Source organism: Carlito syrichta, unplaced genomic scaffold (genome assembly GCF_000164805.1).
Source record: "Carlito syrichta isolate Samal-C Ts95f unplaced genomic scaffold, Tarsius_syrichta-2.0.1 Scaffold314605, whole genome shotgun sequence".
Taxonomy (NCBI): Eukaryota; Metazoa; Chordata; class Mammalia; order Primates; family Tarsiidae; genus Carlito; species Carlito syrichta.
In genome coordinates, this window is record NW_007258701.1 from 159,104 (window position 1) to 185,542 (window position 26,439).

Genomic DNA, 26,439 nt, shown 5'->3' on the forward strand with positions numbered 1-26,439 from the left:
TACTGGGAAGGCTGAGGCGGCAGGATCGCCGGAGCCCAGCGGGTCGAGGCTGCGGTGGCCGGGAGCGGCCACTGCACTCCAGTCTGGGCGACAGAGTGAGACTCCAACTCAAAAAAAGAAAGGAAGGAAGGAAGGAAGGAAGGAAGGAAGGAAGGAAGGAAGGAAGGAAGGAAGGAAGGAAGGAAGAGTGACAGGATTGATGCGGTATGAACACTGGTTTTGTCAGCGACTGTCTAAGGTCTAAACTCAGATTAGAAGAGGTATTAATAGAGGTCACAAATCACGTCATTGCTAGTAATCAATAGTTAAGATAGATAAGACAATGCCTGTTTTCCTATAAACACGGGGGTGAGTTTGTGTTGCTTTGAGCGGGTTGTGGTGCAAGTACCAAGTCGGTCTCCCTGAATTGTGAATGCAGGTTAAACTTCTTTCCTCCCAGTTTCCTGCCTGTCGTGGTTCATTGGCGAAGGAGGGAAAGCAGCCGAGGGTTGACCCGGCTGCCTCACTAGCCCACCCCTTCGCTGTGTGGCAAAGCCAAATCCTCAGGGCACCGCCTCCCTGTTAGGCTCCTCCCGTGACGGGCCCCGCCCTCGTCACTAGACCTCGACCCCTTCCAGTCCTGCTGCCCACTGTCGCAGACCTGGCCCCGTCCCTATCGGACGCCGGTCTCCTCCGGGAAGCCTTCCTCCTCACAGACAGGCCGACTCCTCTTCCTAGGGCCCTCGCCCCCTGGTCCGCCAGGCCCCGCCTTTTTTGCGGCTCCCATTGTGCCCCCGGCGAGCAGGGTTCACCGTGAACCCCACGTAGGCCGAAGAAGCGCCCGGCTTCTCGGGGCCCCCCATCCGCAACTGGGTTGATTGATGTGACCTAGCCCCGAGGAGGGCTGGATCGCCAAGGCTGCAAGATGCTTGCCTCGGAAAAAGCGCTCGTGCACGGTCCCGAAGCACCTCGGAGGCCACGGCAATGCGGTCTCGTGCACCCTCTCCTGGCTGGAGGTCGGTATTACAACCTCTCGACGGCACACAGGGCGCGGTGCAGGCGGCGGGCGCTAGCCAGTTAGCAGCAGCTCCGGCGAGTCCGGAGCTTACGCACACGCTGATTGGCTGACTGATGGCTAGCGCGGAAAGCCTCGACGGTTGGAAGGCCCGGCCTACTGGAGGGCCGAAGTACCGCGTGACGTACGCCCATTAAGGGCGGAAGTGGGTAGCCCAGCGGAAGTGGCTCCTGTAAGGGCGGCGGGTGGTGTGCCGGGTTCGCGGTTGCCGTTCCGTCCCCTCTGGGCTGTGGTCCCAGTCGGACTGAGGCTATGCAACTCCGCGCCGAATACGTGCGAGAGGAGCTGCAGCGGGACCTGGAAGCGGAGCACGTGAGGGACACGACGAGGGACAAAGGGCTTCTGTGTGGGCGGGTTCGACTCCATTCATATTTTTCCGTGCGGTAGGAGGGGGAGGATACGACCCTCAATCGCTGCGCGTCCAGCTTCCGTGTCCTAGTGGTGTCGGCCAAGTTCGAGGGGAAGCCACTACTTCACAGATAGCGGTGAGGCCCCGGGAACACCTTACGCAGCTCCAGGACCACGGCCACTCCCCCTTACCTTACAACCTAGCTCCCTCACCCCCTCCAACGTGACCCTGACCTTGAGGATTCCGCCCCTGTGGCTCAGGTTGCAATATTTCAAGTTTAGCCATTTCCCCCACGTGTCCCGACGTCCTGGAGACTGCAACCACGGGAACAGTATAGTCTCCCTAGTCACCCTAGCTTGGGGCACTGCGACCTAAGCCCTGGTCTGACGCTTCCTAAACCCATCTCTGGCCCCAGGCTGGTGAACGCATTCCAAGCCCAAGAGGTCCCGCGTATCCATGCCTTTGAACTGGAAACCCTGACTTCAGGGCAGGAAGCACGTGGGCAGCAGAAATGAGGGACTGGGACCGCACAGCCGTTAAATTGTAAGTCATGACCAGCTTCTGTGTCGGTGTGTTGTGTATGAGAGGGTGAGGGGGGCACTAGGGTTGAGTCCAGGACTTGTCTCGCCCTGCCCTGCCACTGTCTATTGTTTTATCTTGGATAAGTCCCTCTCCCTCCCCATCTAGGACTCTGTGTCCCCCACTTGTAAAATTACAATTTTATCATTAAAGCCACTACCTCGAGGTGAGAGGATTGCCTGAGCCCATAGGTTCGAGAACAGCCTGGGTAACTCATCTCTACAATAAATCTTAAAAATAACCGGCAGTGGTAGCATGCACCTGTAGTTCCGGCTACTTGGAAGGCTGAGGCAGAGGGATCACCAGAGCCCAGAGGTCAACGCTCAGGTGGCCATGAGCGTACTACTGCGCTCCATCCTGGGAGACAGAGTTAGACTCCAACTCAAAAATAGGTAAATAAAAGCCACTGCCAGCCGGACTCGGTGGCTCAGCCTGTAATCCCGTGCCTTGGGAGGCTGAGGTGAGTGGATTGCCTGAGCCTGTGGGTTCAAGACCCGCCTGGGCAAATTGGTGAGACCTCGTCTCTGCAATAAATCAAAAAATCAGCCGGGCGTGGTAGCGCATACCTGTAATTCCGGCTACTTGGAAGGCTGAGGTGGAAGGATCACTGCAGCCCAGCAGGTCGAGGCTGCGGTGGCCAGGAGCGGCCACTGCACTCCAGTCTGGGCAACAGAGTGAGACTCCAACTCAAAATAAAAATAAAATAAAAGCCACTGCCTCAGAAACTTGCTTTCTGTAATTCTCTGTAGAAGAATTACAAAGGAGTTTGTACTTTATTCACCCTCCCAACCTCAGAGACCTGAGTTTTCCTGCTCTCTGCCAACCCTCAAGATGCAGAAATGAGAGGTGCTTGTGGTTTCAGGCACCTGACTAGTTGAACACTCCTCTCCCTCTCCTGGACATCAACCCAGTGTGAACATCAGTCCGGTGCGGAGGCCTGATAGAGAATTTCACACATTCCTGCAGGAGGCCTCATGGGTAGTGATGCCCAAGCAGGTCCTCTTCAACACCTGGATTGCTGATGTTTCCTTGCCCACTGGAGAAGGTCAGGTGGCCCTGTAACCTGGACTTGATGTGACTACAGCTCCCTAGGGAAAAACCATGGGGGTTTCAGTAATGAGGGATAAGTATGGGATTAGAGGAGAAAAGCAGGCTGACCTGGGTTGCAAAATTGGGGGTGATACCCCTATATATGTCTTAACCACAGGTTGTTAGGGTTGATAGGACCTTGCACAGAGGTCCCTAGGAACTAGGAAGGACACCAAGTGACCCGGTTGAGGCCAGGGCTCTTTGAGAGTGAGAAATCACAAGTTTCAGCTGACGCCCACTTTGTTCCCCTGTGTTTTCAAGGTCAGTTTCTCAGCTTGTAAATTATATTGTCACCCCACTTCCATCTCTGCTTCCCATTAGAGAGAAAATGGGCTGGTAAAGCTGAGAGTCGTAATAATGACTGATTAACCTTTCTGGGTTCCAGGGATCGTTTCCTGAACTTTTTTAGTTCCCTTAGGTCAGGGGTCCCCAGTCTGACCTATTAGGAACTGAGCTGTACAGCAGGACATGAGCATCTGTTGAGTGGAGCTCCCCCTCCTGTCAGATCAGTGGGGACATTAGATTCTCTTAGGAGCTGGAACCTATTGCGAACTGTGCTTGTGATGGATCTAGGTTGCACTCTCCTTATGAGAATGTAATGCCTGAAGATCTTAGGTGGAGCTGAGGAGATGATTAGCAGTGAGGTTTGACTGCATATCCTCTCACTCCCCTTCATGGAAAAATTCCTCAGTTGTCCCAGGTAATGTAGGCCTCTGGGGGTGGCACCGACCCTGAGGGTTATTGCCAGGCTGGCTGTCTGCCTATTAGAAGGCTAGGGGACCCAAGTTTGACAGGGAAGTCATTCTAGGTGACCTTTATAGTTCTGATATGGAGGGGTTTCCGCTCCAGAAAACTGCTGCTTTTTAACTGATCTGAAAAACATTGTTTCCTTGAATCTTGGCAGTAAATCTGTAACAACTTTAGGAAATGGAACATTTCATTCCCTTCCTAGAGATTCACAATGCAAACTAAAGTATTAAAGCCTCTGATAAATTCTGCAGTAACAATTTTCTTTTACTCAGTATTTTACAAACTTGCTTGGTGGTAGAATACATTTACACGCTGGTTTTCAAGTCTGACTGTGCCCAGAGGTTCTGATTTAATTGGGGTGAAGTTCAGCCATTGGTATTGACTTTTTCACATTTCCTTACTATCCGATTTAACTCTTAACACTTTTGGCAGTAATACCACAGAAGTGATGTCCTTGGTGGATCGTATTAGAAGACACACAGTACTGTCTGTTCCACTGGTCAGGTGTTGTCTTCCAGGTTTCTCCAGTGTCAAATTATTGCTATTTTCTATTGTGTAATTAATAAGTCTCCAGTACAGAGATCCACTGAGACTCTGGAACTATCTCGTGTCACTTCAAGCCCCACTAGGTTTTGCATCCATTTATGATTCATGTCTGAAGCAACTGGGATTTTTAAAAATGTTCCTCAGGAGATTCTGATGTTCAGTTAGGGTTGAAAATGACTTTGTTAATATATATCAGAATACACCTTAGGGCAAGCTACATCAAACTGTGTCCTCCAAATAGGCCCGGCAGCAATGATCAGACTTTCAGAGTTCCCTTTGGTCTCCTAGCTCTTGTTCCTTCTCTGCTTTCTGGGGTCCCAGAGCGCACAGCCTGTGGGGGCTGAGGCTGAGCTCTCCCCTGCACCCTGCACCAGCCACACTGATCCGTGATGCTCCAAACACAGCAGGCAAGCTGTTCCCTGCTCCCTGCTTTGGCTTAGCTGCTCCTGCACTACCCCAGTCTTTTGGCCTCTGCCTGGTAAGCTCCATGGGTCACGTGCTCTGAGATGCCCACTGGGACCACTGTGTTGCTGCACTGAGCTCAGTTCATATGTCTCCTTTCTGTTAGGCGAAGTTCTTTATGACCACAGGGGCATTTAATACAGGTTTGCTAGCGGAATGGACTGGGTTTCCCATGGGAACAAAGGAGAATAAACATGGATTCACTTCGAAGACCTAAAGTGGAATCTACTGCTCACTGCTGTTGAAATATTCCTTGGGGAAATTCCACAAGATCTAGAATAAAGAAGCCTGCCTCTAGCAAAGCTTTGTGTTTCCTTCTGCCAGTTTACTTGGGTCCCTGGGACCCTGTAATCTGATTTCACAGATGTTTCCTGGGACCACAAGTCTATGCAAGGGTCTGTTTGTGGGTGTAGCATTTCAGGACAGATGAGGCCTTTCCACCCAGCCCTGCTCTGAAGCCAGCACCTCTCCCCACAGTCCCCTGGGGAATTCTCCTGTCATGTGTCCCACCTTGGGTCAGACCTGAGTTTGACCTCTGTCCTCTTCATCTCAAGAGGTTGTCAGAGGCTACCAGACTTCAGGCTACCATTTCTTCAGGATTTGCCAAAAGCCACTCCATCTGCTTTGCTTACCGCTCTGGAATCCTGCTTTCTTTTAGAGTTTTTGGCTTGCCACTTCCTACTGTCTTGTTTTTTATGCTTTTAAGACTAAAAAAATCTGAGCACAGGAACTCACCTGTAATCCCAGCACTTTGAGAGGCGGAGGCGAGAGGATTGCCTGAGTCCAGGGGTTCAAGACCAACCTGGGCAACTTAGAAAGACCTCGTCTCCATAGTAAATGAAGAAAATTAGCCAGGCATGGTGGCACTCACCTGTGGTTCCAGCTACTTGAAAGGCTGAGCGAGGCCGGGCTCAGTGGCTCAGCCTATATCCCAGCACTTTGGGAGGCTGAGGCGAGTGGATTGCCTGAGCTCATGGCTTCAAGACCAGCCTGGGCAACATGGTGAGACCTCGTCTCTACAGTAAATCAAAAAATTAGCTGGGTGTGGTAGCGCGAGCCTGTAGTTCCAACTACTCGGAAGGCTGAGGCGGAAGGATCACCAGAGCCCAGCAGGTCAATGCTGGGGTGGCCATGAGTGTGCCACTGCACTCCAGCCTGGGCAATGGAGTGAGACTCCAACTCGAAAGAAAGAAAGACTGAGCGGAAGGATCACCTTATCTCAGCGGGAATAGACTGTGGTGGCTGTGAGCGTGCCACTGCACTCCAGCCTGGATGACAAAGTGAGACTTCTCCTTAAAAAAAAAGGACTAAAAAACACATACTGAGCATTTCTAATTTTCAGCTGTAGGGCTGGTCTTAATAACCCAGGCTGACATAACTGGGAAAGGAAATCTATGCTGTGTGTTTCAACCAGACCTTTTTTTCCTTCTTCCCATCCTCATCATCCTCTGGAAAGCCCTAGACAAAATCACTGAAATCAAGTCTCTGCTGAAAGAGGCAGATTGGTAAGTTGGAGCAAATAAGCCGAGTGACTAGGTTGAGTGAGGTCCCGAGAGCAGCAGTCACATCTCCTGTGGGGAGTCTGTGACCACAGCCTGGCGAAGCATGTCATGGAGTTTCTGGCAGAGTTGATCTGACATTGGGAAGGAAATGGAGATCACTCCCAATGCTAGGAGGCAGGGTCTTCCTAGTTCTCCCTCCCGAGGCTAAGCTGATTCCCCTTTATCTCCCTCCCCTTTGGACCTGGACCAGTCAGCCTAGTTCTTCCAATTCTCCCATTTCTTCTAGTGCTTGGTTTACAGGTGAGTATGAGGAGATCAGGGGTCCACATGTGATCATTTTTTGAACTTTTTTCATTGGATTATATGTTAATAGAAAAGTACACATAAGTATACAGCTCAATGAAATTTCCAGTAACAGAACTCTTATCTAACCAGCACCCAGGTCAAGAAACAAAATATGAACAGCCCCTCGGAAGCCTCCCCTTCTAGTTGCTTCCCCCAGGGGTATCCACTGTCCTGATGTCTTGCCAGTATGTTTAACCCCAGCAGTCCCAGGACATTTAGCAGAAGGGGCTGGGCGCGTGCTGGGTGCTGGTGCTCACTGGGGAAGTGGGGCCTCCCGGCAGTTCCCTCTAGCAGCTCAGTGCAGGTGCTAGCGTGGGTCTGGAGGAAGGTACCCCTCCCTGGTGCCTCAGGGGCTCCCTTCCATCCCACAATGGCCAAGATCACCAGCCTGTACAATGACTCAGAGCTCCCTCGGAAGACCATGCGCAGAGGGGTGTTGATGACCCTGCCCCTGTGGATCGGGAAGCCTGGTGGCAAGTGAGGGCAGCAGCTACAAGAAAGGGGCTGGTGTCAAGGACTAGGACTAACGCTTCGTTCCACTCGCAGTCCCCCACCCCTTATGGGGCCATTGCGGCCTCACGGGACTATGTGGCCAAACCTGGAGACTAAGTGGCTGCCCAGGTAAAGGCTGTGCATGAGGACGAGCAGTGGATCCTCTCCAAAGTGGTCAGTTGAAGCCACACCACCACCAAGTGAGGGCTCATCAGGCCCATGGGCTGTCCTCTTGTCACACCTGCTTGGCCACTGCTTTGTTGCCTATCTACAGAATGGGAGAACAGCTCCCCATGGGGTGCTATGGGTGGAATGGCATGTGAGGGGAGCATATGGTTCCTTCAGCTCCTCCTCCCTTACGTGGACTGTACTCATGGCATTTTTCTCGTGTTTGTCTGCAGGTATGAGGTAGATGACAACGATGAAAGCAAAGAGTGAGTGTCCAGGCCAGAGAGGAGCAGCAGAAGCCTGGGGGGCAGCCAAACTGCTAGGAAGAAGTCTATCTCCCTGGCCAAGGATTGACCTGAGCCCTTCACACCCCTAGGAGACACACCCTGAGCTGCTGGCGGGTCATCCCACTGCCCCAGTGAAGGCCAACCCTGAGACAGACCCTGAGGCCTTATTCCAGAAGGAGCAGCTCGTGCTGGCCCTGTATCCCCAGACCACCTGCTTCTTCTGTTCCCTGATCCACACATCCCTACAACAGGTAACCAGGACCAGGCTGACCAGACAGGTCAGGGGGTCACCTTCCCGCTTCCTCCCCTTTTTTCTTATCTCCAGTCTCTGAGCTGAAAGAACACGGAAGCTGCCCTCCCTCTTCTGCTTTCCCGAGTTCGCTCTGTTGTCTCATCCAGGCCCGCCAGAGACCCTCTTCTTGCCCGGCCTGGGAGCCCTAGCAAGCTCTGTGTGGTCCTGTCATTCTGCAGTCTCACCTCACTTCTGCATTTAGAGGAGACTGAGCACCAAGATGGGAGGTCCGTGCTCCTAATGACACATTACCCTGGACACATGTTACCTGTTACCTGAAGACAGGATTCCTACTTGCTACCCTTTTGGTTGCCCTTGATCCCTTTAACACAGGGGTCCCCAATATGCACTAAGCCCTCCCCTCCAGTTATGGCCCAACCGTGTAGGGAGTGAGTCTCCCTTCTTTGTGCTCTTTATCCCCTGTCTTCGTCCTCTGCTGCTAAGAGCTCTAGAGCAGCAGGGACTCAGGTCCGGACTTCTTGACTTGAGTGAAAGATTAAGACAGGAGCACTTGGGAGCCCATGACCCAGAGGAGCCTGTTGGTCTAAGATAGGGTAGGGAGAGGCCAGGCTGGCCTGGCCTGGGGTAGTCTGACCAGCCCCTACTGTCTGCCTTTGCTGCAGCCCCAGGATGACTACTCAGTCCTGTTTGAGAACCCCTCCTATCCAGGTGGTTATTCCCTTCTGCTTAACGTGGCCCCGAGGTACATGGTGGCTTGTAAGGAGCCCAAGAAAAAGTGAAGTCGGCTGACAGACTCACCATCTCCCAGCCTCCTCAGAGGTGGCAAGAAAGGATGTTCTGTATTAAATATTCTTCCCCCTTGCCCACTTCTCCTGGGTTGTACTTCCATAGACCGTCTTTCCTTTCCAGAGACAGGGCAGGTTGGGGAGCTGGAGGCTGGGGGAGATGGCCCTATTTCCTCCCAGTAGGCATGTATTCTTTCAGCTGAGGATTTGTCTTGGCTTCCAATAGAGGCTCTGCATTGAACACAATTCACATTTTCTTTTTGAGGCCATGAGTCAGGCCTGTTTCCCACATGTCCTTTGGAGGGATTCCCAGGGAACACCCCACACAGCTATGAGCGGAAGTTGAAATTGCAGTCTGCTATCTTCTCAGTGTAGTCGGCATTGAAGCGCTCATTCTGGACCACAGTGAAGGAGGTTTTCCAGTCTCCAATGATACCTTGTGAAGGGGGAGGAAGGGATACTGGAGTTACACTGCAGAGGAGGCCCTAAGTGGCTCGAGGTGAGTTCCAGGTGCTGCTGCCACCCTCCCCAAACACCTGTCCTGACCGGCCACCCATCTTTCCTCATTAATGGGGAAATGCTGTGGTCCATGAAGTTGAGAGAGACAGTGCTGTAGATAGACATGGAGTTCTTCATCTCCTTGAATGACATGTGCTGTACAGTGTGGCCCACGGTCTCCTCTGACATGGAGCACCTTCAGAATCTCCCTTTTGGGGTTCTGGAGCAGCAGAAGGCTCTTCAGTAATGGTTTGAATTGCTCAATGGGCAAATAAAAGCAGGGTCCCCATCTCTAACCTCAGGATGTGACCATTTCCACTAGAAACCTCAGAGTCAGCTCCTTGACTCTGGTCCTCTTTCCCCGAAACAAAATTAACTGCTCTCTGCCCTGTAATCTGTAATAATTAGTGTTTGGCTCCTTATGGGCGTGACAGTCGTTCCTAACTGTGGGCTCAGGGCTTGACATGCTCTTTGGCACTGATGAGCAATAGTAAACTGCTGGTCAGCGACTGTGCATGCAGCTGACTCAGGTGCTAGGAGATACGAGAGTGCAGGATCCTGCTTCGAGGTGGCACCATAGGTGAGGTTCCCAGGCCAGGAACACAGGATGGGGAATCCAGAACTGGTGTGGGAGCTGGGCTGCCCCACGGGAGGGCAATAAGAGGGCATGTCATGTTCCTTGGAGCTCCTGCCCCAGGTTGGACCTGGAGGTAAGCAATAACAGGTGGTCTCACCTCCTTCATGTATTCATAGAAGAGGTAGAGGACATGGTGGGTTTGACTCAGCTCCTACCACATCCTGCACGTGCTGGTACCAGGACCCATGGGATATGGGAGAAAAGATGCAGGGGTTGGTAATCGTTTTAGCTAGCTGCCCCTTGGCTCCAGCCTCTTCCTCTCTCTAGAGTCAGGCCCACCTTCTCTGGCCATGAACTTCTCCAGGAAGCTGTCCCAGGTGCCAGGCTCAGGGCATATCTTGACCATGTGCAGAAGTGGTAGTAGGAGATGGCCACATCCTTTGCATTGTGGACAACATAGATCACCTGCAGCGGCAGATGACACCACCCCTAGCACCATCACCACACAGCACGCCCCACACCTGGTTATCTCTTGGTTTGGCAAAGTAGGAAACTGAGACTTAGAGGCTTGCTTGCTTGAAATCTCATTGTACAGGTGTGACTGGAATAGGACTTGAACTCTTCTCTGATGCCAAAGTCCTGGCTGGTCCTAGAACCATATCTTATACTAATTTAACAGCTATCAATGCCATCACACCCACATTTAGACCAAGGCACATCTTCCCACCAGCTCCCTCCTCCACAGGCCTATGAGCATTCAGATTCTGCCTTTCTCTTGTCTGAAGAGCCTCACTTTCTTGGTCATCTGACCCTCACCAGAGCAAGAGGCAGGTGGTCTCTCCCATCAAGATGAGACAAGGCTAAAAGAAGTGAGGAGACCTTACCAGAAAACAGCCCCAAAGCTGGGATGGTCCAGGAGCCTCCTCCCCTGACTGCCCTTGCCACTCACCTCGACCTTCTGATCCAACAGAGTCTGGGGGAGCAGGGCCAGGGGCAGGTGTGTCTTGTAGAGTTTCTATACCTGAGCCATGGGTTAGGAAAGGCCTAGTGAGCTGGAGTCCCAGTTCTGCCTCCCTCTCCCCAGCACACTGCCACATACTTGAGGGAACCCCTGGGAAACAGAGCTCAAGGAAGGGCACCTGTGTCAAGATGGGGGCCCTGTTACACTTCTCTACGTCGCTGCCCTGGTAGATCATGCCCTGATCCAAATGGTGCCTATGGAGGGAGGAAGATGAGAGGTGAGCAGGGCTGAGGGCAGCATTGCTGTCCAAGGTGAGGATTACAGGGTGGGTGGTCCTGTTTACCTCCCTGCCTTTGGGTAAGTGCTGATCAGCAGGTCATCAGGCCAGGCCTAGAAACTGCAGTGACCCCAGCCCCTCTGCAAAGTATTTGATGGGTGGGACCCCCTTCACATACTCCAGTGGCGGGCGGGAGGTGTCCTGGACCAGCTCCGTGCTACTGCTGTGTTAGGGTCCAGAGTCTGACCCACTTTCCTTAATGCAGTCACAACAATACTGTTTGCTGAATTCTTGCTTTAGGATAAGGACACTGAGGTTTAGGGAGGTAGAGGAACTTGCCCAGACTCACCAAGCTAGTAAGTGGTTGAGCTGTGATTCAAAACCATATCTAACTCTAGTGCAGTGGTTCACAGTTCTAGCTGTCCCTTTGATTTACCTGCAGTGCTTTTTCTTTTTTCTTTTTGAGTTACAGTCTCACTGTCACCCAGACTGGAACTCAGTGGCATGATCACAGCTACCACAGTCTACATACTGAGCTCAGGGAATCCTTCCACCTTAGCTTTCCAAGTAGCTGGAACCACAAATGCATGCCACTATGCCCAGCTAATTTTTTTATTTATTATAGAGACAAGATCACCATGTTGGCCAGACTGGTCTCAAACTCCTGGGCTCATGTAATCCTCTTAACTCAGCCTCCCAAATTGCTGGGATTACAGGTGTGAGCCACTACCCCTGGCTAATTCACCTACATAACTTTTCAAAATCCCAATGCTCAGGCCCAGTCCAACTAAGGCTCCCTCTGAGTGGGGGCAGGGTCCAGATGCAGGATTTTTGAAGCTCTTTGAGAGATTCCAGCCTGTGCTTGAAAGACTGTAGGGCCTGCCTGTCCTAACTCCCTGCCACCAGCTTTGCCAGCCGGCTTTGTTTTACTACTTCTTGCTGTGGTGCCCAGCCCCCACCCAGTGTGGGCTCCTCTCCCCATCACTCCCCTCCTTGAGCTCCACAAGCCCCTCACACGTGGAAGACTCCTAGGTGGCCAGGCCAGTGATTTCACTTGCCCAGCCACACTGAGAATTTTGATTGAGGGACAAACATGGCCGGTTGAGCAACTGAGTTTGCTTTTGGGGCCATGGGCCAGTATGGGAATAAACAAAATTCTGATGGTTCTGCAGTAAGAAGGGAGGCCAGATTGGAGTTGTTGGAATGGGGTTCCCACGCGAAAAGGGCAGGGATGTCAAAGACCAGAGCAGAGCCATAGGAGCTGGCCTCTGCTTTGGGAATATTCAAGGCTGGAGCTCAGCAGGGTGAGGGCGACCTAGCCCAGCCTCCCTACACTCTGACACTCACCTGATCTCTCAGGAACCTGGCCTCATGCCCTCCTCAGTATGCTGTGGCTTAGTGGGTGCTATATGACAAGTACTGAGCAATCTCTGTGCCGAAGGTTTTTGTGGGTAAAACGTGGGAGGAATCTGAAGCCAGGGCTGCGATGTGGCTGGCCTGGTGAATGGAAGGGGTGGAGTTTGAAGTGGGAGGGCACTGTTACTCTGCTTAGCACCTAAGCTGGAAAAACGTTTTAAGTTGATCTAAAAACCCAAGATGTGGGTTTAGTTTGTAGAAAACAAAAGAGCTAGGCACGGTGCCTCACACCTATAATACCAGCACTTTGGGAGGCAGACACAAGAGGATTGGATTACTTAAATCCAAGAGTTTGAGACCAGCCTGGGCAACTTGGCAAGACCTTGTCTCTACAATAAATAAAAAAATTATCTGGGCATGGTAGTGCACACCCATAGTTCCAGCTACTCAGAAGGCTGACGCGGAAGGATCACCTGAGCCCAGCAGGTCAAGGCTGTGGTAGCTGTGATTGTGCCACTGCACTCCAGCCTGGGCAATATAGAGTGAGACTCCCACTCAAAAAAAAAAAAAAAAGGAAAAAAGAAAGACATAAAGGTGCAACTACAGCTCACTGCAGCCTTGACCTCCTGGACCCAGGTGATCCTTCTTCCTTAGCCTCAGGTGCATACCACCATACTCAGCTGACCCTTTATAGAGATAGATCTTACTATATTGCCCAGGCTGATCTTGAACTCCTGAGTTCAAGTGATCCTCTCACCTCAGCTTCCCAAAGTGCTGTGATTACAGGTGTGAGCCACTGTGTCCAGTGACAGTTTTTTCTACTTGAGTCAGTCAAGGGAAGGGCGAGGGGTGGAGGGGTACTACTAGGTAGGCACGAGGCAGGTCACCTTCATGCAGGCTCCAGGCTAGTCTTGAAGGCGCCAAGGGTTCTGGCCCAGTGCAGCCCACAGGCCCCAGCAGCCAAGGCATTCCAGGCTCTGACCACAAGTTGAGTCCAGAGTGATGTGGCATAGACAGGGTGAAGGGGATAGAAGTGGAACACAGCAAGGAAGGCACTTTTTGAGGCAGCATGGGACAAGAAACAACAAGGATGCTGGAGTCTAATAATCTTTGGAGTGAGTCCCAGCTTCATGGCTCCCATGGAACCTCACAGAGCATCACTCATGACTGGTGGAAGAGTGACAGGCTCCAGAAGGTACTTCTCTCTCCCTGAGTTTGAAGGGGGCTCTGTAGTCAGAGACAAGAGATTAGGGCTTGGAAACCAAAGGGCCCCATGGAAAGAGAGCACCCCCTCTTCCTCCTCCGCTTTTCTTACCATTGGGAGTAAAGTCCACAGTCAAGCTGGACACAGAGAATTTGAAAGAGGGGACAAACATGACCAGTTGAGCTACTGAGCTTACTTTTAGGGGCTAGAGTCTGGAATGGGAATGAATAAAACTCTGATGACTCAGAATAAGAAAAGAAAGAGGATTCTGGACAATTTAAAAGAATTGTGTGACCTCAGGCAAGTTTGAGAAAGCTTAGGCAGTGTAGTCTTTAGGCCTGCTCAAATGCTTGGGCCAATGGCCTCTCCTCCCTCCTCTGTTACCCTTACCCAAGCCCCAGTGACTGTCAGGGCCTCTGCCTACCAGCTCTACCCTCACTTCCACCTCAGAAAACACCAGAAGGTACCCTTAAACTCAGACATTTTTTCAGGGGGGTGACTACTAGGCATTTACCACCACACCCAACCAGTTTCTTGATTTTTTTGGAGAGACAAGGTCTCACTTCATTTCACAGGCTAATCTCAAATTCTTGGGCTCCCTCCTTGGTCCCCAATGTGCTAGGATTACAGGCTCAAACCACCACACTCAGCTAAAGTCAGACTTTTTATTGTACTCAAGTAAAAACTGGCCAGATCCGCCGGGGGTGTCACAGAAAAGAAGTGGGAGGAGGGTTAGGGATACTGAGAATCAGGTCTCCAGCATGTCTGTCCAGTGTGCCTGTGGAGGCAAGAGAGTGGGCCAGAGGCAGCCCAGGGGATGGAGCTCAAGGGTAGGAAGGCTGGAGTCAGAGCCATCTCGGCTCTTCTAATTCTGAGTCTTCTTCCTCAGTTTCCGTCTGGCAGAGGCAGATCAGATCTCCCCCAAAGCAGTGAGTTCTCGCAGCTACCAAGGGTAGGAGATACAGAGTCAGACATCACAGGCTAGGTCCTAGGTTCCAAGATGAGGACTCAGCTGCCCAGGCCTGGATTGGACAGTTGGCACCCTCTTCCCAAGGTTAGCCCAGGCTGGGGGAGGGGTGTTGGACTCACCTAGGGCATTGGCCCTCTAGGGGGAGAAGCTGCCCTGGTTCTTCCTTAAGAAACTCCTCTGCCAGGCAGATCACATGAGCCCTCAGGGGGCAGCCAGGGTGGGGGCAACACAAGGGACCCTCTTCATCCTGTCAGAGGGGGCAGGAGAAGACAAAGGAATGATGTAGCTAATACTCATAAAGCATCCCTGAGGACCAGGCACCGTTCTGGAGGCAGTACACAAAACAACCCGTGAGGCAAGTACTGCTAGTGCTTGCATCTTACAGGCGAGGAAACTGAGGTACAGAGAGGTTAAATACTTGCCCTCAGGAAATGAACTGGCTAACTTCCTCACGCATTAGCAGTGATTATGAAACAGCTGGGCCACTGCAGTCAGATCTGTAGTTCCCTACAGGCTAAGTAACCTCAGGCAGGTCACTTAATCTCGGAATGGCAAGTACTCAACTCATTTGTGTTAGAGCTCAACAGAAGCCAGTCCCGTCATCTGTCACTTTATTAAGTATTTATTGGCCATCTGCTTTGTGCAGGAACTTGTTCTAGTGAACAAGAGCTGCTGTCCAGGAGTTTAGTGTGTGGACTGGGGTGGGAGGCACTAATAATATATAAATCTGCAATCTTAAGTATCGATCCATGTTATCCAGACAGATCTAGGGGGAAAGCTTGCAAAGGGAGCAAAGGCCCTAGGCACGTTTGGATGCCTCTAGAAAGGGCCACAATTACTATCGCCATTTTAGAGATGGGGCGGCGGTCAAAGTGTGTCAGTGGTCCCTCAACAAACAGCTTGACCCAAAGTCATCTGCACCCTAGACCAGGCCCCACCTGGGGTGAATTGCACCTGTAGCGCACGAGGCCTCTGCGGTACCCTGGTTCGACTCAGTCTTGATGTCCACAAAGGGACCGGTGTGGCGCCTTGGGAACCGGGGTCGAGGCCCGAGATGGCGGAGGCCCTAAGGCCACCAGCACGTGCGGCAGCGGTGGCGGCAGGCAGAGATCACAGCGGAATTTGGGGCGCAGCCAGCGCAGGGTGAGCTGGAGGTGCGACCAGGGCGGCGCGCGCAGCTTGTGCGCCGGCACGCGCAGATGGCAAGCGAAGGCTGACTTGCTGCATGGACCCACGTGTGCCAGGCGGCGCAAAGCCTGCGGGTGCTTCCAGGCCTACTCGAACTGCAGGTGGAGGGTACAAAAGCGTCAGGGCCAGTCTGGGTAGGAGGGAGCTGGGGGCAGGCTCCAAAACCCCCAGCTCACCCACAGCCCCTTCTCCTTTCTTACCCCAAGGGCTGCCACTGCGGATGGGAAGTCGTGCACGATGAGCACCATCCTCCCTGGGGAGAAGAGGGTGAGGCCTGAGTCGCGCCCCTCACACTCAGTGTCAAGCCGGATGCCCTCTCCATGGTTCTTCAAACCTGGCCACGAGGCCCGCCCCCTTCGTGAAGGTTCGTCCCCCTTGAACGTGCCAACCTCAGGCCCTGCCTCCACTGCCCAATACTTAACTGTCTCAGTTTCTTTCCCTTCTAGCCTCTATTCCAACACCAGCTTGCTCACCAATGTTGCCAGACCCCAGACTTGATCATCAAGGCCTCCCTATAATGAAGAGACCTGCCATCACAAACCCCCTATTGCTCTAAAATGACAGCTAAGGGGTACTCGACATGCAGCCTGTGATTCTAGCTATTAGGAAATGAACACCACTCCCCAGAAACTATAGAAAATAGAAAGCACTTACTTATTACTTCTTTCTAGGCTCGTTTTTATAAAATGGATTGTTTAAGGTTACGTTTAGAACTGTCCTTTGTAATTAATGTAAAACTGCTTGAATGCACAGTTTGCTTCTTCCTCCCCTTCACTGGCCTTGGATCTAGTAACTGCTGCTGGTGCTGAAAGAACACTGTCATTTGCATTGAGCCCCCTGATCAGCAGAAAGGGCAAAGAAAAAACTGCAAGTCCCTGAAAAGCCTCCGCGAGACCTAAATAAGAAATGAGCCCTGCTGAAACTCACTAAAACCCAGAAAAAAATGTATCTATTCCCTTAATCATTAGATGACAATTGCTTTCTTTCATGTCTTCGTGTCAAATTTGTGTATAATGTTAATTATTACGTCGTGTGAACCAAACACTCCTGGTTTAAGCAAAGAACTGTAACCAACTGAAAAGCACGTAGCCCCAAATTGTCCAAAAGCTATAGTAATTTGAAAGAGTGACCCGACTGCTGCAGTCTGAACTGGGTTATGTCAACGACTGTTTAAGGTCTAAACTCTGATTAGAAAATATACTAATAATGGTCACAAGTCACGTCAGTGTTATTAATCAATAGTTAAAATAGATAAGACAATGCCTGTTTTACTATAAATACTGGGATGAGTTTGTATTGCTTTGAGCGGGCTATGATAACAGTACCAAGTCTGTCTCCCTGAATTATGAATTCAGGTTAAGCTTCTTTCTTCCCAGTTTCCTGCCTCTCCTGCCGAGTGTGGATCGGCTACCTCACTAAGCCACCCCTTCGCAGAGTTCCAAAGCTATTTTCGCAGGGCACCGCCTCCCTGTTAGGCTCCTCCCTGAGACAGGCCCCGCCCTCGTCACTAGACCTCTCCCCCTTCCTGTCCTGCCCACTGTCACCTGGCCCACACCCCTCGGAGGCTCGCCTCCTCGGTGAAGCCTTCCTCGTCGCAGAGATCGGCCTCTTACCGGGCCCGTCGCCCGCTGGTCCGCCAGGCTCTGCCTTTTTTGCTCCCCCTATTGTGCTGCTGGACCCGACTAGCAGGGTTCACCGTGAACCCCACGTAGACGCGACCCCGGTGCCGAGGATTCAAGCAGTAGAGCAGATGGACGCCGAAGATGCGCCCCGGTCTCTCCGCGCCACACGCTGGCCGCATGGGGACTTGCGGGTGAGGAATCGCATCTGGGAATGACTGCTGTGACCTGCACCCGGGGAGGGCTGGATCGCTAGGGCTGCAAGATGCTTGTTTCGGAGCAAGCGCTCGGGCCCGGTCCCGAGGCACCTCGGAGGCCACGGTAAGGCGGGTTCGCGCACCCTCTCCTGGCTGGAGGGAGGGTTCAAAATCGCTCCACAGCACGCAGGCTGCTGGGCCGGCGGCGAGCGCCAGCCAATGAGCGTCGGCTCCAGCAAGTCCGGGCTTACGAGCACGCTGATTGGCTGCCTGGTGGCAAAAGTGTCGCGTGTGGGAAAGCCGGGCCTACTCGAGGGCGGAGCTACTGCGTTATGGACGTCCATTAAGGGCGGAAGTAGGTAGCCCAGCGGAAGTGGCTCCTGTACGGGAGGAAGGTGGTGTGGCCGTGGTCCGTGCTGGGCTTCGGGCCCCGCTAGGCTGCCGTCCCAGTTGGCCTGCCGCTATGGAACTCAGCGCCGAATACCTGCGGGAGAAGCTGCAGCGGGACCTGGAGGCGGAGCACGTGGTAAGCTGGGACCCGACGAGGGACGAAGGGCTTCAGCGGGGGCGGGTTCGGCTCCATTCATATTATTCCGTGCGGTAGGAGGTGGAGGACACGACCCTCAATCGCTGCGCGGCCAGCTTCCGAGTCCTGGTGGTGTCGGCCAAGTTCGAGGGGAAGCCACTACTTCAGAGACACCGGTGAGGCCCCGGGAGCACCTTACGAAGCTCCAGGGCCACAGCCCCGGCCACTCCCCCTTCCCTGACAACCGGACTCCCTCACCCCCTCCAGCGTGACTGTGGCCTTGAGGATTCCGCTTCGTGGTCCCAGCTCCGAGTGTTGAAATTTTAGCCCTCTCCCCACGTGTTCCCACGTCCTGGGGACTGCGACCGCGGGGACACTACAGTCTCCTACCTCAACTTAGCTTCGGGGACCACAACCTAAGCCCTGGCCTGACGTTTCTTAACCCCATCTCTCGCCCCAGGCTGGTGAACGCGTCCCTAGCCGAAGAGCTCCCGCGCATCCATGCCTTTGAACAGAAAACCCTGACCCCAGAGCAGTGGGCCCGTGAGCGGCAGAAATAAGGGACCAGGACCTGCACAGCCATTAAACTATAAGTCAGAACCAGCTTCCTTGTCGTGTGTTGTGTATGAGAGGGTGGGAGGGCTCAATCTAAGACTTGTCTCGCCCTGCCCTGCCACCATCCATTGTTTTACCTCGGACAGGTCCCTCTCCCCATCTATGCCTCTGTGTCCCCCGCTTGTAAAGCGAAAGCTTTATCATTAAAGACCCTGCCTTGCAAACCTGCTCGCTGTAATTCTCTGCAGAAGAATTACAAAGGAGTTCGCATTGCCACTACCCTCCCAGCCCTGGAAGAGCTGAGGGCTCCTGCTCTCTACCAGCCCTCAAGATACAGAAATGAGAAGTGTTTACAGTTTCAGGCACCTGACTGGTTGAACACATTTCTCCCTCTCCCCAACACCAACCCAGTGTCAGAGGCATGATAACAGAACTACACTTTCCCCTCAGGGTCCCCCAGCCCTTCCCAGACCTCAGGGGAAGTGGTGCTCAAGTAGGGCCTCAACACCTAGAATGCTGATGTTTCTGGCCCACTGAAGGGGGTCCAGTGACCCCATAACCCTGGGCTGCTTGTGATTACCGGTGCCTGGGGGAAGACCATGGGATAAGTATGGGATTAGATCAGAAAAGGCAGGCTGACCTGAGTTGCAAAATTGGGGGTGATGCTCCTGTTTTAACCACAGGTTAACCACAGGTTGATAGGTTGGTAGGACCTTGCACAGAGGTCCCTGAGACCTAGGAAGGACACCAGGTGACCCAGTTGGTGCCAGGGCTCTTTGGGAGTGAGATGTTACAAGTTTCAGACATCACCCACTTTGTTCCCCTGTGTTTTCAAGGCCAGTTTCTCAATCTAAATTATTTTCATTCTCCACTTCTGTATCTTGTCCTCATCAGATAGAGAGTGGTCTGGTAAAGCTGAGAGTTGTCATAATGACTGGTTAACCCTTCTGGGTTCCAGGGATCATTTCCTGAACTTTTTATAGTTCCCTTAGGCCAGGGGTCCCTGGTCTGTGGCCTGTTAGGAACCGGGCTGCACAGCAGGAGGTGAGTGGTGGGCTAGCAGAGCTCTGCCTTCTGTCAGATCAGCAGAGGCATTAGATTCTCATGGGAGAATCTCATAGGAGCCCTTTTGTGAACTGTGCTTTTGAGTGATCTAGGTTGCACATTCCTTATGAGAACGTAATGCCTGACTATCTGAGGTAGAGCTGAGGCGGTGATTAGCAGTGAAGTGTGACTGCACAGCCTCTCCTTCCTGTCCATGGAAAAATTGTCCTCCACAAAACCAGTCCCTGATGCCAAAAAGGTTGGGGACCGCTGCTGCCTTAGGCCAAGAAGAGACATAGTGACTGAGTCTACTTACAAGGACCCCAGAAGGGCCCATCAGCCCCAGTGTGCATGAGCTCAGAGAAGGAACATCACGTCTTTAAGAGGCCCAGACTGGAATCCCGGCACTTTGGGAGGCTGAGGTAAGTAGATTGCCTGAGCCCGGGTTCGAGACCAGCCTGGGCAACTTGGCAAGACTTCGGTTCTACAATAAATAAAAAATTAGCCGGGTGTGGTAGCACCTGCCTGTAGTTCTGGCTACGTGGAAGGCTGAGGCAGAAGGATCACCTGAGCCCAGCAGGTCAATGCTGGGGTGGCCATGAGTGTGCATGCCACTGCACTGCAGTCTGGGTGACAGAGTGAAACTATGACTTAAAAAAAAAAAAGAGGCCCAGACGATACCCCTAGTTGCATACACCCACTCCATTCATCCAGCTGTGATGCTATCCCTCCCTTTTTTATAATTTTGAATTGTTTGATTTTATTTTATTTATTTTTTTTTTTGTAGAGACGAGGTCTCACTATATTTCCCAGGCTTGAACTCCTGGCCTCAAGCAATTCTCCCTCCTAGGCCTTCCGAAGTGCTAGGATTACAAGTATGAGGCACCACAGCTGGCCTCCTCCATTTTATAGTTGAGTGAGGCCGGAGAGAGGTAACTTGCCCAGAGTCACATAGCTTGCATGATGTGAACTCCAAGTGGGCAGATGGAGACGTCTGGACACCTGCTTCATGCACTTCTCTATCCAGGTAGTTTTCTACAGCATGCTGAAAGGAAAGGGCCTGGGAATGGGACCTTTGGTGGTACCTGCATGTTAATGGGCCAAGCCCTGCTATGGCCAAGACACCCACACAGCCCTGTGTCCTTCCAGCGCAAGATCACCTGCAACGTTGGGCATCGAAACCTACTGCCAAGCTGTGAAGACCTGGCAGATCTCTTCGTGCCAGGTCCCTTGCACAGGGTCCAGGCCCAGGTGGAACCCACAGGCAGAGCACCAGAGGCAGCAGTACTATGCAGGGAAGGCTCTGAACTTGAAGACTTGGGCTATGACTTGTGATCTGCCCTTTAGCAAGCTGCTCTCCTGCGCTGGGCCTCAGTTTTCTTACCTGTAAATAGGGTCATGCTAATGCTTTGCTTCTGAGCTCTTTCCTTATAAAAATTTCCCTTATTTTTATCTTTGGACCTGAAGTTTGAAAGATACCTACCATGTAAGCACTGGTTGGTCCATTTCCCCACAGGCAACAGTGTCAGTATAGTTCCATGCAACATGATGTTTTGATTGGTGAGGAAGGGCAGATTGGCAGAAACGCAGTTTTTGAAGCCCCAGACTGGGGCCTTGGATAGTTCAGACCTGCCAGCTCTGAGAAAAAGCTAGGAAATGGAGAATGGAGAGCAGGCTCCCAGCCCACATCAGCACAGGCCCTACCCCTCTCATGGGACAGGTCCCTGAAAACTGCAGAGCAGGAAGCCCCAGGGCTGGTCAGTTCAGCAGACCCAACATCCAGGCGACCATTTGCCAGAGTCTGAGAGGTATCAGAAAATAAAGCCATTTTATTATTGTTTTTTGTATCTGCCATGTGGCCTGGGGAGCAGGGTGGGAATGGAAGGGTGGGAACGGTTGGCCCCGGTTGAAGGTGCTAGGGGCCTCTACTTGGCCTGAACTGTCTCCTCCAGCCTTTCCAAGCGCTTCTGGAGCTCCTGCACCGTGGCCTGGAGCTTCCTCATCTCCTCCTCCAGCCGGGATATGGCATCCTGAGGGATCCAGTGCTGCATTAGGCCCAAACGTTCCCTGGGCTCCCCTAACCCTGGCACCTGCTAAGCCCCTCCCAAGAGCCCCAGGCCTTGGGAACTTCTGTCTCAGCCAGCTACTGCCTGGAGAGCTATAAACCCGAAACTTGTCTGAGGCCTCAGGATTACCCACTTCCAGCCTCCAGTGGATCCCTGGGATTGTGAGTTTAAGCTGCCCCAAACACCAGCCCTACCCCGTCTTCTTGTCTTGACTCCCTGGCTCCCCATTCCTCTCACCGAGCTGGGGGCGCCGCTGGCCTCTGGTGCTGCCCTCCTGCGCCCGGTGTCCAGGCCCCGATTGACCCTTAGTTCCCGGCTCTTCGGGGGCACGTAGCCATCCTTGAGGGAGATAAGGAGGGGCCCGGCATCCCGACCTCCCAGCCACTCTTCAGCCGTGAGGGCTGGGTCAGGCCCCGCCGTGGGTGGGTACAGGTCCTCCTGGAACAGGTCCGACTGTGGGCAAGGCCAAGGCTGGTTAGGAAAGCAGTTATGCTGCAATACCACCCCGCAATGCCCCGAGGCAGTGCCCAGCCCAGAGCTCATGGAGGGCCCGGGAGCATCACCTTTCTAGGCACTGTCATGGCGATGGGCTCACACCTCCGCTCGTGCAACTTGTAGAATCTGTGGAAACGGGAAGGTGAGCAGCGTCCACAGCATGGTGGGGCAAGGACTGAGGTCAGCATGGGGTCAGCACTGACCAAGAGCATGCTCCAGTCAGGGTCAGGGGTCAGTCACCTGGCAATTTCACACTTGTTCACCTCCAGGCCGCGTTTGGGCATGTAGCCCATGCCACGCTGGGACTCCTTGGAACTGAACATGGAGAGATAGTGCAGGAACGGGGCTTCGGAAGTGATCTCAAAGTACCGGATCGAGCTGTCACCCTGCAGGTGGTGGGTGCAGAGGGGGGTTCGACATCAGCAGATGCCTCCAGCCCTGGTCCTCTCCACACCCCTCCTGCCCCACCCCTGCCTGACTAGACCACCTTGCCACAGAGGTAGACAATGTTGGTGTCGGGGTCAAAGAAGGGCAGCAGGACGCCGCTGCTGGTGTCCAGCTCCTGCAGGGACAGGGGCTCCTCCAGGTGCTTCTGTAGAGACAGGTGGGAGGTAACCATGGGCTGGGCCACGTCAGCCCTGGGATGGTGATCTTCACTGGGCAGTGACCAAGCGAGGGCCCTCCCAGACTAGCCAGTGGGAATCACCATCTCATGCGTGGGTAAACTGAGGCCCATGGCCATCTGGGCATGCACGCTGCATGCAGGGGACTAAGCCTCCAGTCTCGATTCCCAGCCTAGACTCAGCACTCACTGTGTCCCACAGCGCCACCTGCCGCTCACTCATGCGGCTGAAGCCCGTGGTCAGGATCTTTCCATCCGACACGAACACAGCACGCACGGGCCGGGTTCCCTCGTGGGGACGGTCCTTCTCCTGCAAGGAAAGGGAGATGGTAGGTCAGGCACTGACACACGCCCCCCAAGGAGCCAGTCCCAGGTGGGGGCGAGGGAAGGCAGCCTCCAAGGGTGGGTAAGAGAAAGGTCCTAGGGTCAAGGGTCAGGGTTCACGGCAACTCACAGCGACGACAGTGGCTTTGCGGGGCTCGATGATGCGCACACGCTTATCACGGCAGGAGGTGCAGATAAGGCCTCCGTCTCGGCTCCAGTCCACACTGTAGATTGTGTCCGGGTGCACATCTGGGCCCAGCGTCAGCACAGCAGCCCCAGTGCCCACGTCCCACACCATGATCACGTTGTCACAACCTGCTCAATCCCCCCAAGTGTCAGAAGCCCTGAGCCTCCTACCCGCATCCATGTCAGACTGCCATCCACCCCTCACCCCCCATCCCATAACACCTGCACTGAGCAGCACATTCTGGGCTGTGGGATGCCAGGCTACAATGCCCACACGCTTGGTGTGGCCCTCCAGGGTGACGACAGGCTCCCGCAGGGGCAGTGTCAGACCTCCATCAGGGATCTCCCATACCTGCAGAAAAGGGGCGAGTGAGTCTTTGGGGCTCCAGATGTCAGATCCCATCCTGGAGCCCCCCTTCCAGCCCATGGGTTCCCACCACCACTCACCATGACAGTGCAGTCCTCGGAGCCACTGGCAATGACGTTGTCATTATGTGGGCACCAGGCGATGTCCAGCACAGGGGCTGTGTGGCCACAGACCATGGGCACATTCTTGTCCACACGTCCAGTCTAGAGAGCACAGCAAGGCCTTTGGCAAGGGCACTTTTGCCCTCTAAACGCAATCCAACCTCCCCAATCTCCTTTAGAGGGGCCCAGAGAGGAAGACAGGGGTCTCCAGGAGATGGGCCTGGGGTGGGGAGGGTTTGTTCTCTTTGCCCCAGTCCTAGAGTTGACAGGGCAAACACCAGGAGGGCTGACCACAAGTAGTGTAGGGTCGGGGATGGGACACGTTGGGTTCCTGGCAGATTCTAGCTCAGTTTCTTGTCTATGCCCCGAGGATCAGCACCCCCACCCTTGCTTCCCTGAACAGGGTTTCTATGAGCACAACAGGCCAAGGCCCAGGATCTGGGACAGGTGTGAGGGTGGGGCTCTCCAGGGGAGTGTATGTGTGAATGGGGGTGCTGCAGGGGTGAGGTCTGCCAAAAGGAGAGGGCTGGGGAAGTCTGTCATAACTGCCCCACAGGCAGCAGCAGAGGTTTGGAAATGGCCTCTTCCGGGGACAGCTGCTGCCGCAGGGTTTCCTGTGTGTGATCGTGAGGGGTGCGGGCCCAGCTCTCACCCCAACAACCACTTCCTCTTCTCTTTGCTTCCATCGGCCCTTTTAAGGTAACAACTTAGGGCCCATCTCCCCTTCCTGTCTCATCCGCCAAAGAGCACAGGAGTGTGCTGGGGGTGGGGGTCAGCAGACAACAACAGGTGGAGGGGCAACAGGAACTCAGGGGAGGCAGGGCTGGGGGAGGGGAGAAGGCCTCTTTCATCACCCCTGCCTGTGAGCTGGGGGCCAGAGTTCACTGGGTCCCCCAGAGCTCAACCTGGCTCCTCAGGCCTGAAGCTGGAGTCCCTCCCAGTCCCAAGAACACTGCTGGGCCTGCCCAGACCCCATCCCAGTCCTCTCTGTGCCTCTGAGGGGAGAAAGCCCAGGCTGAGACTGGGTGGGGAGACCTGGCCATGGCTCTGCAGGACTGGCTCTGTGACCCTTCTCACGGTGGCCCCCCTCTGAGCACAACCACAGCATGCAGGAGCTAGGGGAAGCTTAAGGCTCACCGGGCCCAGCTCAGTTTTCCAGATAACAACACTGAGGCCAAGGAAGGCTTGGTGACCGTCATCCAATCAGGACCTCCACAGAGCCATTGGTCAGGTGGAGGAACTGCTGCTACCAGGGCTCACCTTGCTCAGGGGCAGCACCAGGAAGGCCCCTCCCCCGCTGGCCTCACAGATCAGGGCCACGAACTTGGGGTTGACGGCGCAGAAACCACTGTCCCAGGTGGTCTGTGAGACACGCACGTCTTCATAGCACTGGTCCGCCTTGGCTGGCTGCCCAAACACGTGGCGGAACTTGCTGGAGCGGACTACCTGCCGGCTCATTCTGGGGGCACATGGGTTGAGAGCTTGTCTCCCTTCTGGCCAACTCTGAACCTACAGTGGCCCCCACCTCTCCCAGGCCACCCCTCAGTCTGGCTTCTGAGGTCCCAGCATCATCTCCAAGGGTTCCCCGCCTCTTATTCTCTCCTGTGTGGCTGACAACCGTCCATGCTGTTTTCTCTGCCCCACCACCACCACCGCAGGTCATTCTGAGCCACTCTCTCAGTCTGGTACCCTCAGCCTCTGCAACAGATCCTGGTGTGGTGTCACACCCAGTGCATGTTTGCTGACTGACTGGTAGATGCAGAGTCCTTCCTTTCTGATGGTTCAGACTCAGGGTATCAGCCCAGATGGCGTGGAGGGTGGGTTCTTCTTAGTTACAGTATCCAGAGCCCACATCCCTCACACCCACACGGAAAGCTTCCTAAAGGCAAGGGCCCAGGAGCTGGCCTTCCCTCGCCTTCTGGCACAGGGCTGGACACAGGAGGAAGTGGTGTGGGGAATGAGGTGGCAGGAAGGCTTCCCCAGTAGGTCTCTGGGCACCAGAAACAAGCGATGGCTCAGGTCCCAGTACCTCCTCCTTCCCACACCGGCATCTGCCTCTCGCCTCCGCTCAGAAAAAGCAGGTGCCCCTAAAAGCCATCCCCGCTTCCCTGGGAACCCCACACAGGAAGGGGGAGTCCATGCCTTCCTTGAGGTCCAGCTAGGATGGTCTCCCCCCACTGTGGCTGGATGAGCAAGGAGCTCCAGGGGCCAGATGCTGTGCCCAGCCACATCACCTACTGCTCGGCGAAGGGGCCTGTGCCCCCGCTCAGAGGGCACCGTGCCCGGAGCCTCTGCCCACCGCCTCAGTCGCATCGCCCGCCCCGGGCGCTGCCGTTTCTCTAGGGCCCCAGCCCCCCAGGAGGCATCTGGATCTGCCTGCCCAGAAACCGTCGTGGAGGGTGTGTGAAGAGCCCCAGCCTTGAGAGGCAGCCTAGGTCTGGGGCGAGGGGAGCCCCTGACCAGAGGTGGGGGACAGGAAGCCATCGCCCCACCCTACCTCCTCCCCCACCGCAGGTACCAGGCCCGGAAACCACGGAAAGGGGAACTTGGGCTTCTCTTGTTTTGCTCCCGACCCCTTCCTGTCTCCGAGCCCAGAGCAGCTTCTCAGTCGCCCCACCCTGCCCCCCGCCCCCCAGAGACTCCCA

General features: G+C 54.1%; 4 protein-coding genes and 2 pseudogenes across 4 annotated transcripts; 3 read left to right on the forward strand and 3 right to left on the reverse strand.

Moving 5' to 3' along the window:
* The first annotated feature begins 1,110 nt into the window (after positions 1-1,110).
* Positions 1,111-8,738, forward strand: LOC103274183 (annotated as a pseudogene).
* LOC103274210 (SAGA-associated factor 29) lies at positions 2,967-8,738 on the forward strand. The gene is given in 9 exon segments (XM_008071680.1): positions 2,967-3,027; positions 6,244-6,326; positions 7,038-7,153; positions 7,223-7,233; positions 7,236-7,368; positions 7,570-7,602; positions 7,713-7,753; positions 7,756-7,874; positions 8,539-8,738. Coding segments are annotated over 9 exon segments (714 nt in total). The 3' UTR covers positions 8,656-8,738.
* Positions 8,739-8,990: 252 nt separating this feature from the next.
* LOC103274211 lies at positions 8,991-13,706 on the reverse strand (annotated as a pseudogene).
* A 479-nt stretch (positions 13,707-14,185) lies between these two features.
* SLX1A (SLX1 homolog A, structure-specific endonuclease subunit) lies at positions 14,186-17,506 on the reverse strand. The gene is given in 9 exon segments (XM_021719392.1): positions 14,186-14,314; positions 14,397-14,454; positions 14,456-14,477; positions 14,624-14,751; positions 15,433-15,552; positions 15,554-15,787; positions 15,893-16,141; positions 16,778-16,841; positions 17,306-17,506. Coding segments are annotated over 9 exon segments (1,095 nt in total). The 5' UTR covers positions 17,494-17,506; the 3' UTR covers positions 14,186-14,282.
* Positions 17,507-17,712: 206 nt separating this feature from the next.
* On the forward strand, positions 17,713-18,638 carry BOLA2B (bolA family member 2B). Its single transcript, XM_008071645.2, is given in 4 exon segments — positions 17,713-17,852; positions 17,854-18,034; positions 18,113-18,210; positions 18,495-18,638. Coding segments are annotated over 4 exon segments (504 nt in total). The 5' UTR covers positions 17,713-17,727; the 3' UTR covers positions 18,595-18,638.
* Positions 18,639-21,442: 2,804 nt separating this feature from the next.
* On the reverse strand, positions 21,443-25,263 carry CORO1A (coronin 1A). Its single transcript, XM_008071646.2, has 10 exons — positions 25,055-25,263; positions 23,774-23,896; positions 23,549-23,678; positions 23,271-23,455; positions 23,007-23,126; positions 22,682-22,786; positions 22,435-22,580; positions 22,263-22,320; positions 21,937-22,152; positions 21,443-21,663 (listed from the first exon to the last, which is right to left on the reverse strand). The coding sequence occupies exons 1-10, from the start codon at positions 25,250-25,252 to the stop codon at positions 21,559-21,561; spliced, it is 1,386 nt and encodes a 461-aa protein (XP_008069837.1). The 5' UTR covers positions 25,253-25,263; the 3' UTR covers positions 21,443-21,558.
* Positions 25,264-26,439: the final 1,176 nt, after the last annotated feature.